Source organism: Chenopodium quinoa, unplaced genomic scaffold (genome assembly GCF_001683475.1).
Source record: "Chenopodium quinoa cultivar QQ74 unplaced genomic scaffold, ASM168347v1, whole genome shotgun sequence".
Classification (NCBI taxonomy): Eukaryota; Viridiplantae; Streptophyta; class Magnoliopsida; order Caryophyllales; family Amaranthaceae; genus Chenopodium; species Chenopodium quinoa.
The window spans coordinates 547,944-569,096 of record NW_018745659.1 but is presented as its reverse complement, the minus strand read 5'-3'; the positions used below and the strand labels follow the sequence as shown (position 1 = coordinate 569,096).

Sequence of the window (21,153 nt, the reverse complement as noted above, 5' to 3'; positions counted from 1 at the left end):
GAAATCGGCCCGAAAAAATGAGGACATCATGAAAATGGGCGATGCCCTTAAGTTTGAGAGGCTTGCTCGTGAGGTTCTTCAGACGGAGAGGAACGAGGTGGTCACCAATGCTTCTTAGTGGAAGGAGGGTTTTGAAGCCTCCGAGAAGTTAAAGAACGAGCTGGAATCTGGCCGTTAGGCTCTTCAGGCGGCTCTAAACAAAGTGAAATCCCTTAAACATGAGGTTGAGCGTCTAAACAAGTCCATTGCGGACTTGTCTGAGCAGCTCAAAGCGCCAAAAGAGATCAACCCTTAGGAGGTGATCCGGATCGAACAGGCTGCTGAGGAAAGGCTGAAGAGTCAGTTTGAACAGGCGTTCACCATAATGTTTGATGTTGGTGAGGTGGCATATTACCTATAGACACCTGATTGTGTCTCCAAAAAAACCAAACCCAATGATGAGTACCTTTCACGTCTTTGATTGACAAGTTATGTAAAGAGTTAAAGAGTCACGTGAAGTTTCCTTAAGCCTTGACCATACCCCTAACCTTTCCCAAAACGTTTTAATCCAAAATCATTCATTTCGTGTCTTTAAACTCAAAATCATTCATTTTGTGTCCAAACCATAAAAACGTCCGAACCAGATTATTTTCCATAATCTCAGTCCAATTATTGTTTAGTTTAATGGGGCTTGAAAAAAGCTTTCTAACGATATATGGAGAAAATACTAAACCGAGGCCAAACCAAGCCTAGGTCCAACTTAGCTATGACCTAATGACTATATGGGGTCCAAATATCTTATTTAGGCCCTATATGATCATGTTCCCAATCCTAAATCAGTTAGGAATTTCCAGAGTCCCCTACAAGGTTCTAATTTATCCATTCCGAAAAGATAAAGATCAAAGAAGTTCGAGATTGAATAAAACTTCTCGTAAAATAATACTTGTTCTATCGGACACGAAGACATCCAGATATCTTCTGCAAATACAATTCCATTATAAATCAAACTCCGTACGACTTTACTATCCTTTAAAACCAGGGCGCAACGCCAGGACCAACGCATTGCGACAGTCCTGACGCGGTGCATCAGACCCAGCGCGGCATGTCAAAAGTCTATTTTATTTGGAACTTCTAATCTTTTCTGATCGTCGAGACTCTTTTTTTCCCTTATAAATAAAGGTCGTTTTCCCAGTTTTCAAATCAGCTTAAACCCGGATAATCTTGAGCAACATTCATCAACAATAGCCACCGATAAATCCCAAATCCCCTACCATCAATCATCTTTCTTAAACACCCACATTCTTAGCCTTAGCCTAAACACAATCCTTGATACTCCCCAAAACAAGCACAATACTTCCTTTGCGTGATTCGAATACTCCAAGCCATACTCGACGTTGCCTTCGACCTCGACGTGAAAGGTTGATAGATCTGAGGGTGTGGTCAGAAATCTGTATTTCAATTTATATTTAATTATTTACTTTATTGATTTGACTTTCTTGAAGCTTACTAACGTGTGTATTGTTTTAATAGCAAGAAGGTTGAGGCATTAAAGTAAGTAATTTAATTACCCTTTTTACTATTCTTTGATTTTGGAGTAGAAATCATGTTTAGGAAGTTATTTTAATTTCTAGTATCATGTTTAGGAAGTTATTTTTATTTCTAGTATCATGTTTAGGAAGTTATTTTTATTTCTAGTATCATGTTTAGGATAACGCTTTAATTTTGTTTTAACATTCTAGGAGTTGTTGTAAATCCATTTAGTATCATGCCTAGGATCTTACTATTAACGATGTTTTGATGATGTTCTTATGATTATGATTGATATACTAATCATATGTTGCTTGATTATGTATGATTTATTGCTATTGCTTGATCACGCCTCTTTTGCAGGTTTAAAGGGAGTTTGTACTTGAAATCACGCCTAATAAGATAATTAATAATTTGACTTAGGTAAATATGATTTTAATTCAAGTGACCACCAATATTAGATTTAATTGTGCATTAATAATCAACCAACGTTAGATTACACAGGTTTAGGATTAATTTGATGTATGTATGTTGATTGAAAAGCACGCATTAATATAAAAAGAATCACGTAGAGGCCTATTTTTTGGGGTGGTTTTGACTTCTCTTAGGTCAAATTTGTACCATCATCCCCGAACATCCAGTCATGGTGTTGGACCACTATGGAGTTAGCAATCTCTGTGATTGGGAATGGGGTGTAACCTTCACACCCGTGAACGGTTTACAAGTTCCTAAAACTTGTTGGCGACTCTTTTTCTCTAGCTTCTTTTCCTTGGAGTGCCGCCATGCTTAAAAACATGACCTACATGTAGGGCCCAAAAGAGGTTGGAAAAATTCCCTATAATTTTTGGCGACTCCGCTGGGGAGGATTTCTAAATTAATTCCTAAATTCGTTTAGTAATTAATTATAATGAGTGGATGAGACTTGAAAGATTCTTGATATTGATGTGTGTAATTTTGATTAACATTGTGGCACAAGCATTAAAAGGTACGCATCGGAAAGACCAACTGTAATACGTCAAAACATAGGAAATACACGTAGGAAAGGCCGAAAATATTTTTCACTATTAAAATTGGAAAGACGCTGTGAAGAATTGGAAAAAACATCGAAAACCGAAATTATTGCAAAGCGTCAGACCTGTCGCGCGATGACAATGACCAACGCCGGACGACAGTCCTGTCGCCGGACATTAGTCCCCGCCGTTCAGCGACAATGTCTGATGATTTGGCGTCAGCCTATTGTCTTCCTGTTTTGCTCGATTCTAGCACAGCCTCGATGATTTTGCTTTTTTATTAAGTTTTTTCGACCTTTCTGAACCCATATGTGTTTTACATATGGTTTTAGCCCTTGGGAATTCACGCTCCATTTACCCTGAAGATGCTTCGTGCAATAATGGGTGCATCCGAGTTTGTTGAATTCACCAAACCATGGAGTTAGGTCTAACTCATGGAGTCCCATCCAACGCGCCAACCCTTCTAAGGTAAGGCTTCCATGCGATGCATCAGGACTCTTAACAATGCACCCTCTTGGACACCATAATTGTTGACCATAGAGAACTAGAGCCATGATTAGGTGGAAAACTCATTGCATCATATTTTGACTACTTGTTCATACCTTGTTTGTGATTAAACTAACCCTTGTGTTGACTTTTTTTATTATACATAAGTTTAAACATACTAACTAAGGACTAAAAGGACTTTGCTTAAGTAATTTGGTTGATTAACATGAACCTAACGAATGAATATGCTCTACCTAGAAGACTATAGGCTTACACCTTTTGAAAGAATGACTGAAAAATCGGTTGCGGTGACGTTCCAGTTCTGGCGCGCCACTTTGATATGTGGTGCAGAATGTTGGTAACAAGTGCATCACGACAGTCTTGTACTTCAATGTTGGGATCAACGCTTCACGATAGTTCCAGCCTTCTATGATGGTTCAGTCGTTTCTTTCCGAGTCTTTGCATTGAGTCCCACTGTTACGATTAACCGATTTAATGCTCGTAATTGGTCTTTCCCTGGTCTTGTTTGAGTTTAACCACATGTCTAGTCCTATGGTCATCACATGAGTCTTGTAAATATCACTTTCACTCACGAGTCTTTGCACACACTTTGTACATGTCTTTCCTTGTACACCAAGACCATGCTTAGTGTCTTGCATGCGTTGTTTTTGGTCATTTTTTAGGGGGGTAAGTCGGATAGTATCCTCCCAACATAAACTATATGTCTTGAAAATCTTGTCTTTTCTACTTGATTCCCCTAATATATACACCCATTTTTTTTTCTTTTTCAAACCCATAAAGCACGAGTCAATTAGAATCAAGTAATTAAAAGAGTCGTTGGTTCATTTTTTACAGCATTTGGTCGAGGAAAGAAGGGCGCTTGGTTCAAGATAACTCCTACGTACAAGAGATCTTCTTCCAGAACACGGTTTGAAGGAGGAAAAAATCGATGGCGGCTAGTAAGGAAGATGTAACTCAAAAATACCATGGACGGTCTTACCGAGCTTGTCAAAGGACTCACCACTCAAATGGAGAAAGTTAAAGACTCTGATAAGTACGTTCTTCCCGAGACAATCAAATGCGTCCAAGAGGGCTTGAGTCTAGTCTCCATCGACTATAAGTACCTCGACATAAGCTCTAAGGGACTCTCATTAGACAAAGATCTTCTTCCGCACAAGTTCTCAGCCAATGACATCCCTAAGTTCAAAGCTACTGATAATCCCTACTTTCACTTAAAAGCTTTTGAAACAATCATGGAGATCAAGGGGATTGATAAGAAAATATTCCCCTCACTTTTCTTCCTTTCCTTGGAACCATTATGCCAACAATGGTACTTCTCCATGGACTCTGAGAAAATGGCTACCTGGGATGGTATCACGAACACTTTCATTGACAGGTACAAATGTAATGTCCAAATAGAGACTGACTATAGAGAGCTCGAAATCCTTAAGCAAAAGGAGAATGAAGGCTAAACTGCATTTTACAATAGGTGGAAGGAAACTTCTGCCAAGATGATCGATGTACCAAATGAAAAGGAGTCCGTGTGAATATTCATCAGGAATCTCCAAGAAAATTACAAAAAGCTTTCAAAGCCGTTTATAACATATGCATTGAAATAGAAGATGACCTTATGAAATCGAAAGCTGCTAACAATAGTAACAACAGTCGCTGGAAAGGAAAGAAAAACTACAACCCTTCCTCTTCCAAACTACCCACTCTAGTAACAATGTTAGCACCTATGATCTTAACGATGTCTAAGCTATGGACAATCAAGGACCAAGAAGGCAACAAAGGAAAGAGTTACCCCTATTGGGATGAACTACGACATTGCTTTTGATTGTCTCCATGCCAAGGGATTAATTACTCCCATTGGACCAATTCAAGGTCTAGCGCCTGAAAGAAGTTCACCTAGCAGGAATCACAATGCTCATTGCAAGTATCATCAAGGTAGGGGTCACACTACTGAGAGTTGTTGGAAGCTAAAGGAAGCCATCCAATATTTGATTGATAACAACAAGTTTCTTGTGCCTCCTGCCGGTATAAAGCCAAGTATCAACATTTCTTCACTTTTTGATTCTTTGGCCATTTCTGAGGATCAAACTCCTTCTGATCCATCACTCCTCATTAAGCCCATTGAAGAACTTTCCATGGAAGAGGTTGCTGCCATTGAAGAAGAAGAAGAGGTCTTCTTCGATGCCATGACCGACTTCCCAAGTGAGGTTACTAATGAAAACGTTGCTAACCTCCTAAATAAGGCTACCAAATAAGATATTGCTGGTCTTTATAATGCTCTTCATATAGCCCATGTTGAAGTTCAAAATCTTCTAAGACGAGTAGTAAAGCTTGAAAGCCAATTTGTCCCTAAAAAAGGGTGACCCTTGTCATTCCTCTCTTGGACTGAATACCGTTGAAAGAAAGCCATGTATTTTTAACGTTGTTAATCCATAAGAGAGAAAAGATAGAAAGGCTTACACACCTATATGCATCACTTATGAAAAAACTTTCGACATGCTCCATGCCAGGGGTATGCTCAAACCTCTCAAACCAAAGGGATCCTCTGCATTCGAATCCCTCTATCGAGAATATTTCCAATACCAACAAGCTGGAGGCCACACAATTGAGCACTGTTTCAGGTTCAAAGAGTATGTCAAAAAACTCATAGACGAGAAGAGGCTTTAAATCAATAAGACTATTCCAATATAGAATAACACTACCTCTGACTCCAATGATACCCTCGTCAATGGTGTTTGGGATAGTGATGATGAAGATGTGAACCTCAAGGACATGATCGAATCAACCCTTGCGGCAATCTATCCCTATAATGACGATGATGACCTATGGAATGAAGATTCCCCAATCACAGTACTCACAAGGTCCGGTAGGTTGAAATCACCAGTCACACCTGTGCCTCCACCTGTAACTCAACAACACCTAACATCCATCGTAGAAGACAACGATATAGTCAAGCAACTCAAAAAGACTAAAGTGGAGGTGAATCTATGGAAGCTTCTAGTCTAATCCATCGTAGAAGACCACGAGCATAGAGTTGTAGTAATGGATGCTCTCGCAAAAGTTGGAGTAGATTCTGAAGCCACTCCAGAAGGGTTGGCCAATTTCCTCAAAAGTGACCTCCCTAGCTCGAATAATTTGATCACCTTCTCTGACAAAGACTTACCACCAGAGGGTGACAAACATAACAAGGTCTTACATCTTACTGTGGTGTGAAAAAAGATGAACGAGCTTATGACCCTTGTAGATAATGGTTCAACAATTAATGTATGCCCACTTCGTACTACTAGAAAGCTGGGAATAAAAGATGAGGATCTAACTCCATCTACACTAGGCATAAGGTTATATGACAATTCTCATCGCTAAGCCCTTGGAACCATTACTATGAATATTACCGCAGGGGTTATTGAACATAGCATTACCTTTCAAGTAGTGGATATCAAGCCTTCATTCAATCTATTATTGGGACGCCCGTGGCTCCATGACCTAAAGGCCATTCCTTCCACTCTCCATCAACAAGTGAAGGCTATAGTTGACAACCTAATCATTCACGTAGACCACGATGAGCACGATGAAGATTTATGGGACTTTAATGCCAAAGAGGTCTCTTTTATCGAGGAAGATGAAAAGACCCCTCTTGACTACGACCCTCACTCAAATCTCGTCTTCAATGCTATTATAAAGAGAGATGGACACTCTCGTGGAATGACTCTAGGAAGGAAGGAGAGGGCCCAACGCATAGGACTACCAAGCCTCCCTAGAAGGGATACTTTTGAACATGGATTTGAGCCAACCCTAGAAGACCTTAAGCGAGCCTTGAACAAGTCCAATGCACAATGAAAATCTCGTAGCCAAAAAGATACAATACTAATAGATCCATACCCTCACTTTAAATGGACAATTTACAAAAGAGGGAGAAGATTACCCATGCTATGAATTTTCTGAACCACTTTTCAGGGATGGGATACGCTAGCCTGGGTTCAAGATCTTCTTACACTGCAAATTTCTAGATGGGATTCCCAATCTTACCTACAGGGAACATGCACCCCCGTGCTTCGAGTTCAATGTCATGGGTCTTCTTTTTGGTACGAGGTAAACAAACCTAAGTGTGTCGACGACAATTCCACACTTGTATAAACTATCCTACAAAGTGAGAACTTTAACCATTCCAAGCTCATTACTCCGGTAGAAGGACTACTCTAGGGATGGCGTAAGACCGTGAAAGTGACAACGCCAAGCGGAAAGTAGATAGCCATAACTACGGGTGAAGGCCTCATGTTTGATGAGTCTGAATCGTCTAGGTCCGTGCCTTAGTCTGAGTTCGAGTCTTCTATACACGAGTCTTCTAAGTCTCTTATTGTTGCACCTTCTACCACCATGACTACTTTAGAGTCTACCCCTAGAATAGTCAATAATCAGGTCCCCAAAGACCTTTCTCTTTTCGATGTAATGGTTCAAGAGTTTAATAGTATGAATTCTTTAGCTTACTCTTCGTGTTATTCCCTTACCCATGATAACGAGTATTGCTTTGCTAATAATGAAAATGACAAAGAAATAATAAAAGCAATGGAAGCACTTGAGAATAAAACAGCAATAATCGAAGAAACTAAAATGTTAACCTCTCAAAAGACACCACCATTGAACGAGTTGAATTAACTAACCTACTTGCTGAATTTATTGATGTTTTTGCTTGGTCATATGAAGACATGCCATACATAACTAGAGAAATTGCTCAACATACTATACCACTAATTCCGGGAACCAAACCTGTAAAACAAAAGCTACGCCAAATGAAACTCGACGTAGCACTTAAAATAAAAGATGAAATCAAGAAGCAATTGACTGCAGGTTTTATTAGGGTATCCAAGTATCCAGAATGGGTTGCGAACGTGGTACCAATTCCCAAGAAGGATGGTAAAGTAAGAATGTGTGTCGACTACAGGGATCTCAACAAGGCAAGCCTGAATGAAAATTTCTCTCTACCTCACATCCACATTCTAGTAGACAATATAGCAAATCATGCACTTATCTCGTTCATGGATGGGTATGCAGGTTACAATCATAACGCCATGGGGAACTTACTGCTACACGGTGATGCCATTCGGGTTGAAAAATGCAGGTGCCACATACCAGAGTGTGGCAATTTCCCTACTGCATGACATGATGCATAAAGAAGTTGAGGTGTATGTGGACGATATGATTGTAAAATCTAAGGATCGCCCTGGTCACCCAATACCCTTGAGGAAATTCTTCGAAAGACTCCATAAATACAACATGAGGCTGAATCTAGTCAAGTGTGCATTCGGAGTTACCTCAGGGAAACTTCTAGGCTATATATGTTATTATCTCTAGAGGAATTGATATAGACCCCACCAAGATGGCTATTATGTCCATGCCACCGCCCAAGACCGAGAAACAAATTCGAGGACTCATTGTCCGGTTGAAATACATAAGTAGGTTTATATCCAAACTTACCACAATATGTGAACCAATATTCAAGAAGCTTAAAAAACATACTAGTGATATGGGACGATGAGTGTCAAGTAGCCTTTGATAAGATCAAAGCCTATCTTACAAATCCACCTGTCCTAGCACCAGCATTGCCGAACATTCCCCTTCGCCTCTACCTAACAGTCACCAAAGAAACAATGGGGGTTATGCTTGCACAAGAAGTAGAAGGTAAAGAAAACGCCGTCCACTACTTAAGTAAGAAGATGCTCGAATATGAAGTTCGCTATACACCATTTGAAAAATTGTGCCTCGCACTTGTGTGGGCCACAAAGAAGCTAAGGCTTTACATGCTCGTTCACACAGTTCATGTGGTGTCTCAAATGGATCCTCTCAAGTATCTATTCGAAAAATCCACACTTAATGGAAGGATATCAAGATGGATAGTTACTTTAGCCCAATTTGATCTGAAATTTGTGCCCCAAAATTCCATCAAGGGATCTGCAGTTTCAAACTTCTTGGCTGACTTCCCACTTGAAGACTCAACACCAGTACAAGAAAACGAGTTCCCATACGAAGAGTTGTTTGTCACTGAAGATGATACTTGGATACTACACTTCGACGGTGCATCAAATCAAAGAGGATGTGGCATAGGAGTCTTACTAGTGTCACCTAATGAAGAGCACATCCCGATCTCAATAAAACTTGACTTCAATGTAACCAACAATGCTGCAGAATACGAAGCTTGTGTGGTATGTCTCGAAACAGCATTAGCACTTGGAGGAAAAAAGCTTCGAATATTTGGAGACTCATCCCTTATCATCAATATTATTTCTAAGAGATGGAAGGTGGGGAGTGAAAGCCTAGCTCCATACCAAACTTACTTGGAAACTCTCACCGACCAACTTGACAAGGTAGAATATACATATCTACTAAGAGAAGAGAATCAATTCGCTGATGCTTTAGCAAGACTAGCCTTGATGGTTAGAATTCCTAAGGAAATTGAGCAAATGCCCCTAACCATAGAGAAAAGGCATAAACCTACTTATGTTTAAGCTTTTGATGATGAGGAGGAGGTTCAAGAGGACAAAGAAGAACCATGGTACACAGACGTTCTCAACTATGTCACTGAAGGGGAATATCCACCTAATACTGACAAAAGAGGAAAACGTGCCTTGAGACTCTTAGCCTCACTGTGCGTACTTATCAACAATGAGCTCCATAAAAGAGTGCCTAAAGGAAGAGCCCTCCTGTGTGTAGACAAAAAGGAGGCACGAAGGGTAATGAGAATAATCCACGAAGGAGCATGTGGAACACACATGAATGGCAAAATGCTAATCCAAAAAATCATGCTTCAGGGTTATTATTGGACTACCATGAAAAGGGATTGTCATCAATATATAAAAAGATGTACAAAGTGCAAAGTATATGCCAACTTGCAACATGTTCCACCTTACCTCCTTTACACTTATACATCTCCATAGCCTTTCTCGACTTGGAAGATAGATATCATTGGAAAAATATCTCCACCTAGATTAGGGGGCCATGAATTCATCCTTGTCACCATTGATTATTTAACCAAGTGGGTTGAAGCAGCGTCATATGCAAAACTCACCACAAAACATTTGGCACTCTTTATAGAAAGAAATACCATATGCCGATATGGAGTCCCATATAAAATGATAAGTGACAATGGTACTTACTTTCAAGATGAGTGTGAAGATCTTCTTATAAAGTATGGAATTCAACATCATCTCTCTTCTCCATATAGACCTCAAGCAAATTGTGTTGTGGAGGCAGCTAACAAAAACCTGAAAACGATCATCAAATAGAGAACTACAAAGATTGGCCTGCCAAACTCCATTTTTCTCTTTGGGGTTACTGCACGTCAATCTGCTCATCCACATGAACTACGTCGTTCTCTCTGGTTTATGGAGTTGACGTCGTACAACCTGTAGAATTAGAGATACCTTCCTTGCGCATACTCTGGAAGTAAACTCAACGAGGTTGAATGGATAAGAGCACGATATGAAGAGCTAATTCTGCTCGATGAAAAATGATTAGAAGCATTACATCATATCCAGTGCTATCAAAACCGTATGGCTAGACACTTCAACAAAAAGGTCAAGGCGAGAATCAACAAGGAAGGAGACTTGGTGTTGAAAGCCCTTAGAAAGAATGTACTGGACCCAAGAGGGAAGTTCAGGCCTAACAAGTCTAGACCATACATTGTGAAAACCATCATGTCTGGAGGTGCAACCAAATGACAGATATGGACGGCAATGAATTCTCGAATATGACCAACCTTGACAAGATAACGAAATTCTACCCATAATCCAACATAATCCAACAGGTTCCGTACCCAAGAGAGATACATTTAACCTGATTCCTTAATACTAAGGATACGTAAGCAACCCTTCTGTAGAGTGCGGCCACTTTAAAACTCTAAAAACCTGTCTTGGGAAGCACATTCTCAATGAAGAAGACTAGAAAAAGATAGAGACAAGAATGCAAGCTCCATCGCAAAACAACATGCCTTTCGCGCCACGTCAAAACTGACACGCTGACATGGCCTTGACGCCTCGCGATAAACGTGAAAAGTTGCGTCAGTTTCTGAGCTTTGTGCCGATTAATTGCAAACACTTAACAGCCTATATGCCTTTGATTTAGTTTGAAATTTTTCCGACTTAAGTACTTGGATAATTTTTGAACAAATTACATGATTACAAATGATTAACAATTACATGAATGTGTAAGCTAATTTTTGAGAAATTTCAAAGTTAAGAATAAGTAATTGAACTCACATTTGGGATTCCACAAAAAGAGTAATTCAATTTAAATTGATCAAAATATTTTAAAGCAATCGTAACTCGGTGGCAATCTGTATGGACCCTTGTGGTCTTAGCTGCAACTTCCAGTTCAAGAGGATGTAGCGAACAATGAGAGTCATGGATGATGTGACATATCCTTCAAGTTCTTCCATTGCTCCCAACTTTTGTACTTGGGAAAATTATTTCAAATAAAATTATATTAACAATGAATTTAATTTTATTAAAGGCTAAAATTGCATTGATAATTAATTTAAATTAAAAACTACATTATTGATGGCATTACGCCTTATTGAAAATAAAATTAAACTTCAACTAAATTGTCTAATGAAATTGAAAGCAAAGCAATGCTTTAAATCTACTCTTCTTTTTCCTTACGAGCCCTTTTCCAGTTCTTATCCTTGTCTTCTTCATCTGATAATTCTTTTACTAGTAACGAGCCCTTAGATAAGCAAACTAAAACTTTTGAAGAAGAAGTTTCCCCTTTTGCAAAGATCCCTACCTTTTTCTCCTTCCAACCCTTCTTTTCCTTCTCTATAGGAATCGCTTTCCTTTTTCCTTTTCCTTCCATAGCACTTTTCTGTTAAGGCATGATAGGAGTCTTGAAAACAATTCTCGAGCCCAGACGATCTTTAGGTAGAGTCTTCTTGTCCCCAAGGCGATCTTTTATGCTTTTCTCTACACCCTTAGGATCCAATTTACGAGCTTTATTCTTATCTTTTTGGTTTCGGGCAAGTAACCATTGCTTGTATTCCTGAGACAAGGGATGAAGAAATCTATCAGACACAACAGTTCACAAAGGTCTTAAATACCAATAATCATCGAACCTCCCAACATTCTTTGAAAGGGACTACTCATGAGGGTGATGATTATGACCAGTAGGATTGGTTTGCTCAAGTCCAAATTGTCTCATAACTTTAGAAGGGAAGTAAAAGGTCAACTTTGAAAAGCTTGGAATGCGATAGAAAGGTTGATTGTTGACTCCATTCATCTTCTCAATCTTCCACCAAGGAATGATCCACTTGATGGAGAAATCACGAGTTTGGAAGATTTTACTCCACTCCTGATGACCCATCTTTATGAAAAAGCGTTTTTTCCTTCTCACAAAGTAATTTGGAGTATATTTTTCAACATCGTCAAGAGGGGTGATTAATCACATTCGCTCCATTAACTAACTCCTCAAGCATTTGAAATTAAGTATTGTTACAATACAAATTTAAATATTTTTTAATTTCTATAATTAAAAATACTTATTTTCTACCTATATTAATAAAGGAGATCCTCGAAGTGGTGCTTTGGGATCCTTCTTGAATTCATCTAAGCTCATCATTGTCTCTCCAACAATTGCAGGCATTAGATTCCTTCCAGCGTCAACTTGTTCCATAACTGATGCTAGTATGGGTTGACCCATGAGGTTACTACAATTGATGAATAAAAGTTGACTAAACATGCAAAATAAGAAGGCTCTTCTTCTATAAATATGAGAAGAACTAGACTTAGGACGATTAAAGAAAAAAGATGTAAATTTTCTTAAATCTATTTCTTTTCCATGAACCATGAAATGTAAGTCGGCTTCCCTAAGATTATAGAAGCGCTCAAAATCCTTGCAATATTACTCACATATTATAGAAATTGCAGCTAGATGCCTAGTGGGATAGCTAAATATAGCTCCAAATTCCTCTAGTAGAGGGTTAATTTCATCGGTTCCTAGCCTGAAACAGTGAGTGTTAGGATCACAATATTATTGCAGCTTGAATAAAGTCCTTATTAAATTCTACACTTCTAAGACTCAATAGGCCAATCATGTTCAAATATTCAAGCTCTTTTCGTTCACCATTAGTCAATAACTGATACCATTCATGAGTAATCTCAACGAAACTCTTAGCCGTGATTGCTAGAATTTAATTGCCAAAGCTAAAGGTTATGAGAATTTAGAACTTGGATGCCGAATTATGCTGAATCTGACGAATTCCGGGGCTATTTATAATATTAAAAAAAACGACATAGAAGCCAACTTCCAGTCGGAGCTTGACTTTTAAGAACCAGCACACCGCGACAGAGACCACGCGTCGCGATAGCACTATCGCGCCGTGATGGAACCTGATGATCAGCGACAACTTTGCTACGCCACACTCTTAATTTGATTTCTAATAGAACTCGTACTATTTCAATTTCATCTAAATTAACTCTCTTACCGTTTTCCATCTTATCTCAAATTCTCATCATCTCCTACGATAATTCAAACTCCTTATCCTTCAGTGATTTGGAATTCTTTTTAGGAATCTCAAATTAATTATTACACTCATTTATTTTTCTTTAATTTTCTTTTTTCATTTTTCTTTTTTTGTGGAGAAATTCGGATACCCTCCAATTATAATAAAAGTGACAGAATTTTTTTGCAAAATTTGTCACAAAATCACATACTTGCACAAGACAAACTCACAACACACACTCATACACACATAAAGCAAATTTTAAAATTTATAAATCTAATAAATAGAGAGTCGATAGAGTCAATGAATATGTACATAAGAGCCTGAATATATAAATACATAAGAGTCAATAAAATAACAAACATAAGTAAAGTCCTATAGTAAAAAAGAAAAGATGCAAGTATAACTAGGACTCTAGCGGACGAGGCTCCCGAGATATGCCCATCTATCCCTCAAAATCTGCAGTCCGGGGAGTCATCTCCTTGTTGGAGTTAGCACCACCCATCATAGGGATCACGAGCATAGGACCGCTTTACTGAGTGAACTATGGGCCAACCCGAACGCCATACTAATAGAAGATCTCGCAAGCGAACGGAGGAGGAGGTACAAGCTGCTGAGAGGAAGAGCCAACCTCAAATGTCCCACCAGCAAACTGAGGTGGAGGCCTGAAAGGCTAAGATGACGTACCATCCCCAAACGGATCAGGAACGACGTGCGGGTGAACCACTGAAGGACTGAGTCCAAGCTTATACACATCGATCGGGATGGACTCACGGCCCGAGCTGATCTCACCAACGCCCGTAGCCTGGCTAGTGGTCTTCGGCTGATCAAAAACCTCGGAAGATGTCAGACGGCGTCTTGCTTCCCTCAAGCCGTCATGCCGTGGCCGAGCGCATGGCCGAGAAGCTTGCTGAAACAAAAACTAAGAAATGGAAGTCAGTCAAAGGCAAACATACAGACAAAAGCAAAATAAATATGCATAAGTAAAGACATACTTTCTGAAAACCATCCGTACTCCAGCAGGACATCCAGGTGTTCCACCTCGCTAGTTGATACCGACAGGTGTTGACAAAAATGCAAAACAGGGCATGATTTTAATCCGCATAAAAAATACACAAATGCATGCCAAAATGATTTTTTGCAAGTCTACAACAATTATTGCGACATTTCAAGAGCAAAGAAGCAAGAAAAATCATGAAGAACAAGCTACATTGTACTCTAAGAGCACTAAACAATGGCAAATTGCTCATTTCTTCACCAAATCAAGCAATCATAGTCTCAAATTTCTCACAAAATAACATACATTCATATACAAGACAATTCATAATAAGAATTTCAACAAAAATCAAGTAAACAACAAAACCCCAATTTTGTTTTTGGGGGTTTTCCGTACAAAAATCACCAAATTCCAGCCAAATATGAAATTAATTCAAGAAAACTTACATGGATCGGTGTAAGGAATTGAAAATGTGAAGATTAGCAACAAGTTTGAAGCAATTTGGTGCGAAAACAAGTGATGTGAAGTGGCAAAATGCGAGCTGGAACAGAACGAAAAAATGGAACTGGAATTGAAAAAGAGGAATAAGAAAGGTTAAAAAATCGAAAATCTGATTCCAGCGCGGTGCGACAGAACTATCGTGGTGCGATACGACCTGACGCATCACGATATTTCTGTTGCCACGCGATACAACCTGACGTGGCCACGTCAGCTTTTGAGTCCTATAGAACGGTGATTATCTACTTGAGCCTTGTGATGAGCAATTGATTTTTTCCTAAGGCCGTAATAAGAGATTGACGAGCGGTTTATCAAAATTTTGTTTAAATTAGTGATCGGCTCGATTATGATCGCATTTGATTGATAATCGGCCCGATTGCGGTCACAGTTGATTGAAAGATTGGTCTGATGCTAGTTACATCCCTGATTAGGATACATTTGATTGATGATTCGCCAGATTACGATCATATTTTATCGATGGTCGTCCCGTTTACAATCATATTTGATTAGAGTGCACTTGATAAAGAGATCGCTCTGATGTCAATCGCATTTGACACATTTGAGAAGAGATCAGCCTGATTACGATCACATTGAGAAGTAATTGGCCTGGTTAAGATCACATTGAGAAGTGATCGGCCCGATTACAATCGCATCGAGCGGTGATCAACCCGATTACGATCACATTAAGAAGTGATCGGCCCGATTAAGATCACAGTGAGAAGTGATCGACCCAATTACGATCGCATTGAGAATTTATCGGCCCGATTATGATCACAATTTCCAAAGATGGTTCTATAGGACCCTCAAGGCGAGATATGACCATTAGATAAAAATTTCTACGGAAATCAATTTGAGCTCGGTTATATCTTGAAGAGTAAGATGTTACGATAGGTTTTCCAAGGCGTGAGGAACTATCACTTCCGAGGCTTGAAGACGAGAAGATTTGAGAAGATGGCTTGAGGCGTAGCAATCTACGACAATGCTCCTTGAGAATGTGGAGGTTGTCACCCGATTTGAGAAGATGGCTCGAGGCGAAGCGGTCTTTGACAGCGCTCCCTAAGAATGTGGACGTTGTCAAATAAGATAACTTTGATCCAACAAATGTCACCCTGAGACGTGTGCTCGGCAAACCTAGATACGCGTTTCTTTCCCCTTAACTCCTTTATTTGTAGAACTGACGCTTTCTGCAGGTATCGGCGTTAAAAAGGATGATTTAGGATCGCAGAACGTTTTGAATCATTCTGCGTCCCTATCGACTTACTTTGAGTTTTGCTTCAAAACTTACATTTCTTCAAACTCGGTCAAAGTGGGGGCTACTATAGACACCTGATTGTGTCTCCCCAAAAACCAAACCCAGTGATGAGTACCTTTCACGTCTTTGATTGATGAGTTCGGTAGTTTGTTGAAGAGTCACGTGAAGTTTCTTTAAGCCTGATTATTTTTGTCAATAATCTCAGTCCAACTTGTCATTAAAATATTTTGATCCAAAATCATTCAATTCGTGTCATTAAAATCATTCATTTCGTGTCCAAACCATAAAAACGTCCAAACCTGATTATTTTTGTCAATAATCTCAGTCCAACTTGTTTTGTTGGATAGAGCTTGAAAAGAGCTTTCCAACGACATATTATAAGCCCAAATCCAACTTAAAGCGAATAAGTTATGGCCAAAATACTAAACCGAGCCCAAACCAAGCCTAAATCCACCTTAGCCACGACCCAATGACTATATGGGGTCCAAATATCTTATTTAGGCCCAATATTATCATATTCCAAAATCAGTTAGTGTAGACATCTGATTGTATGCCTCCCCAAAAACCAAACCTAGTGATGAGTATGTTGGGTTTTGCGGTGTCTAACACCACACGAAAACAAAACCCGCCCAAAGATCCTTGCATAAATTAAAGCAACTAAATATGCATACAATTAATAAAACAATAAACACATAATAATAGAGAGAGAGAGAGGGAGAGAGAAAAAGAGGAAAAGACGATCATACACTTGATGCGTGTTTTACACTTAGCACGAGCACGAACTCACGAACGGAGAAAGATCCTCAAACACGACCCCTCCAACGTAGTCCACCCATGCGCCCAAACTTGGCTAATATTACTGGCTAGGGTAATATAAACACTACTAATAAGAGGATCTCTTTATAAGGTTTTTTCAATGGAGATGCCCCGAATAGAGTTCAACTCTTGCAACCATTCCCAAGGGAGGTCTTGAGTATTAATAGGAGAAGTATCTCCATCCCCTTGATTTCTAATCAATGTGGGACTTTGCAAAGTTGAAAAATAAATGCTTTTAATTTAATTCTAAAATTTTGTTCAAAATATAAAAAAAAATTTAATTCTAAATTAAAAAATGCAAATAACAAACAATCAAACCACAAATGGCAATGACATAGGAATGGTTAGGTGAGGACCATAAGGAGAGCAACATGGCCTCCTTGTTCCCCAAGCCACCAAAGCAACCAATCACAACAAGGCAAGATCGGTCAACATCCTTGGGCAACACAGAATAGCCGGTCAAGGCTTTATGGCTTTGGCTAGGATAGACAGCACGCACCGCAAGCTTGCTGGGCTGCTATGCGCTGCTGGCTAACTTGCCGCAAGACCGCTGGCCTTGCCCGCTAGCACCAGCAAACCTCGCTTGCTAGCGGGCTGTTGCGTGATGCTAGCAGGCCATGCGAGCATGTGCTAGCAGTTGCTATCTTGCGATAGCACTAGGGTGCCTAGCACGCTGCGCCTTGCTTGGCTGCTAGTGGCTTAGAGCTTACGCCACACACTCGGCCAGCAAGCCTAGCTTGTGCGTGTGTGCATCAAGCTTGGCTTGTGGCAAGTGCTTGCCTTGCAGTGGTCATTGCTAGCCTAGCCCTCATATGGCTTGGCCGATACGAGGCTAAGGATATGCATTTATTGTTGTTTGATTTATTTGTACGTCTCATTAATTCCTATAATTTAACTAAACGTTCGACGCTCTAAGGTCGGAATCCGATTTCAAAGTACGTATCTTCTTGTTTGACGTATTATAGCCTTCGTCTTAATTCGTCGCCTTAGTTTAGTTGCACGCTTGGGTGTGACCCATTGGGTTTAGTTAAAGGAAAGCTTTGAGATTAGTATAATTAATCTCACTGATCGGAGATGGCCTTTAGCCCGACTTTCTAATCACTTGACTTTACTGAATAATTAACTACGTAATTGATTCTAAACCCTCCCGTTGTCATTTGTGTATATCTCTATGAACGTTATAAGAACGTTATAGCAAAATCGCTTGATCTAATCTAGATTCTAATCTAGAATTGGAATCTCGTGTTCCTCTTCTATGTTCCTTGTTCCTATATTTCTTATCATACATCATCTCATAACTTTAAGAACCACTAGTTTAAGTGTTTTGACTTTTATACTTTGTTAGGCATAATTAAACATCTAATGCGCCATAAAACAAAGTTTTATCTTTTCCTTTAATTCATACTTGAATTACCACATCAATGAGTCCTACTATAAAGCGAAAAAATATGTTGGTTTTCAACTATTGACAATTTGAGTTTTCAACTCAATACTTCATGTTTATCAAAACTACCTAGTATTTTAATACATGATGTCCAACTGTCCTTTTGGACTAAGTCATAAAAGTCATTTATGAGAAGTTGTATTTTAGAAATGCCTCTTCTTTCCTTGAGAACCATTCTCAAAAGATTTCCTTTTACCAATCGTTGGAAACATTATAATTTGATTTAGAACTCTACAAGTATAAGTGAAAAGTATAACCATTTATCAAGATAACATAATAAGCATTGAAATACATGCAAACTAGCAATTTCAATTAACTTATTAATGTTCTATTCACACATTTATAAATTTGTCCCAATTAGGCAAGAATAAAACGATTCCAAGATCCCAAAAATTAATAAGTACCTATCACGTGGTACAGGTACAGGTACAGGCGCACGGTTCCAGTCTCGGAATTGTAACTCTCCCGCAGGACATCAGAAAACCCCGAAACATTTTGGCACCGTCTGTGGGGAGAGTATTTTTGAGATGGCATCAACGTCTGTACCGACTCTAGAAGAGATGCGTCCAGTGGACGACCCTCAAGTCTACTCAAACCAAGACACTGAGAATGAAGTTGACATTGAGGCACACACAGCCTCAGACGGGACCCTAAGGGCCCAATGCACCCGTCACACCGAAAGGAAGGAACGGGTAGATTACCAAGCTGGACCCTGCAATCCAGCCGGCTCACCGCCTGATCAGCAACAGGCAGTTGAAGGATCTGCTCCTGTTACAAGAAACAAACTCATGACCTTCATGAGGAGGTTCAAAGGAGAGATCCAAGAATTAATCAATAAGAAGACGTTTGCTCCCTCCAAGGAGCAGTCGGCTAGAAAACCTTCTCATTCAGGAAGAAGGAAGCCTGTTCAGGGTCGAGAGGCGACCCCCCACCCTAACTCTAGGAAGTGGGAGCCGCCTATGATCGACTTAACAAAATATCGTTTTCCCACACCACGGAAGAGGAAGCCCATTCGGCATAAACAAGCGGATGGGTCAAAGAAAACATACTCAGATGCTTGGCTATTGCTAGAGTAGAAGAAGAATGACCGACTGTCAGAGTCGGCCTCCACTTCAGACTTCCAAGATAGTATGCACAATACCTCTATGAGGTATACTCAATCAAACCATGAGAGTCAGACAGGCGGTACCTCCCGTCGGTCTGGATTTCATAAAGAGCAGGCGGTACCAAACATGCCATACGTACCGCAATAACAATACTTCTTGCAGCCTCCTCTATTTGGAGGACAGGCGGCAAAAGATGTCCAACCATTGGACTGGCAACTACGGTTGCTAAGACTTGGAGAATAGTCGTTCGCCTTCTCCAAGGAAATTACAGAGGCCGCCCAGCCGGCCAAAGTTAAGAATGTCATAGTAGGTGCCTATGATGGCACTACTAACCCTGAAGACCACTTAATGGCATTCACCAACCTAATGTACCTTCAAGGGTTGGATGATCCCACTTTGTGCAAGTGTTTCCCAGCAACTCTCAAAGGAATCGCACAACAATGGTTCGGTAACCTGCCAACTGGTAGTGTGAACAATTTCAGGACGCTTGCTTACTTGTTCACCTCCAACTTTGCTATGAACATTCCTGCAAAGAAGACGACCCTTGATTTAGGGACAATTCAGCACGGTGAAAAGGAGGGGCTCCGTTCATAAATCAGGCGGTTCAACCTGATGAGGATTCAAATTCTAGGGCTGCCGAATGAGGTAGCCTACACTAATTTTTTCAGAGGTCTTAAGGATGGGTCGACCTTCAAGTTTGACCTGGTTCGAAAGAGGGTTGCGACTTTCCAGGAAGCTTTGATTGAAGCTGAAGCCTATATACAGGCGACTGATCTTTGTAATACTGGAAAACAGTCGGATGGACGGAGGTCCGACAAAAAAGAAAGCCGACCAAAGCAGTCGGCCAATAAAGATGAGAAAAAGAGGAAAGAAGTCTGGGCGGCCGATTCCTCTAAACAGCCGGCCCAGAAAAAGAAGAAGGAATTCAAACCATACTCTCCAAAGTATGTATTCAACAAGGATGGCCAAGCTATCTTAAAAGAAATCAAGGGTCGGATCTCAATTGAGAAGCCAACCCCCATGAAGGGTTCTGCAAGCAATCGGAACCAGGAAAATTTTTGTCATTATCATGAAGACGTTGGTCATGAAACCAATGAATGTATCAGTCTCATGCGCTACTTGGACTGCCAGGCTGAACAAGGTGACCTTGACTCCTATGTCAAGAAGTCCAAGGGGAACACTTCCTCAAAGAACAAGCAGTCGGCCAAAAAGAATCATCAGTCGCCCGACAATTCTGATACTGATTACACAGTCGTCTACACTATAGCAGGCGGCTTCTCAGGAGGCGGCCCCACTATCAGGGGAAATAAAGAAAATATCAGGCGGCTAGATGTTAATTATGTTCACCAAGAACGGACTGCCAAAAGCTCGTTCCCAGAGATTATCATCACAGAAGAAGACCTAGGAGGAGTTAAGGGGCCGCATGATGACCCCATTGTCATTGAGTGCAAGGTGGCCAACCAAAGAGTTGGCCGGATCCTCATAGATATCGGTAGTTCCTCTAATCTCATCAGTAGCAAGTGCTTGGCAAAGCTCAAGT

The 21,153-nt window shown here is 40.1% G+C and overlaps 1 protein-coding gene and 1 long non-coding RNA gene across 2 annotated transcripts; one reads left to right on the top strand and one right to left on the bottom strand.

Moving 5' to 3' along the window:
• Positions 1-8,725: 8,725 nt before the first annotated feature.
• On the top strand, positions 8,726-9,514 carry LOC110717134. Its single transcript, XM_021895772.1, has one exon. It carries the CDS (start codon positions 8,726-8,728, stop codon positions 9,512-9,514), a length of 789 nt encoding a protein of 262 aa, XP_021751464.1.
• Positions 9,515-13,230: 3,716 nt separating this feature from the next.
• Positions 13,231-15,185, bottom strand: LOC110717137. The gene is made up of 3 exons (XR_002510679.1): positions 14,944-15,185; positions 14,496-14,545; positions 13,231-14,422 (listed from the first exon to the last, which is right to left on the bottom strand). It is a non-coding gene; the product is annotated as an uncharacterized LOC110717137 (long non-coding RNA).
• Between the last annotated feature and the right edge of the window lie 5,968 nt (positions 15,186-21,153).

Bases quoted from the DNA above. Each gene is read 5' to 3' on its own strand.
- LOC110717134 (XM_021895772.1), top strand. From the start codon at position 8,726: ATGCTCGAATATGAAGTTCGCTATACACCATTTGAAAAATTGTGCCTC.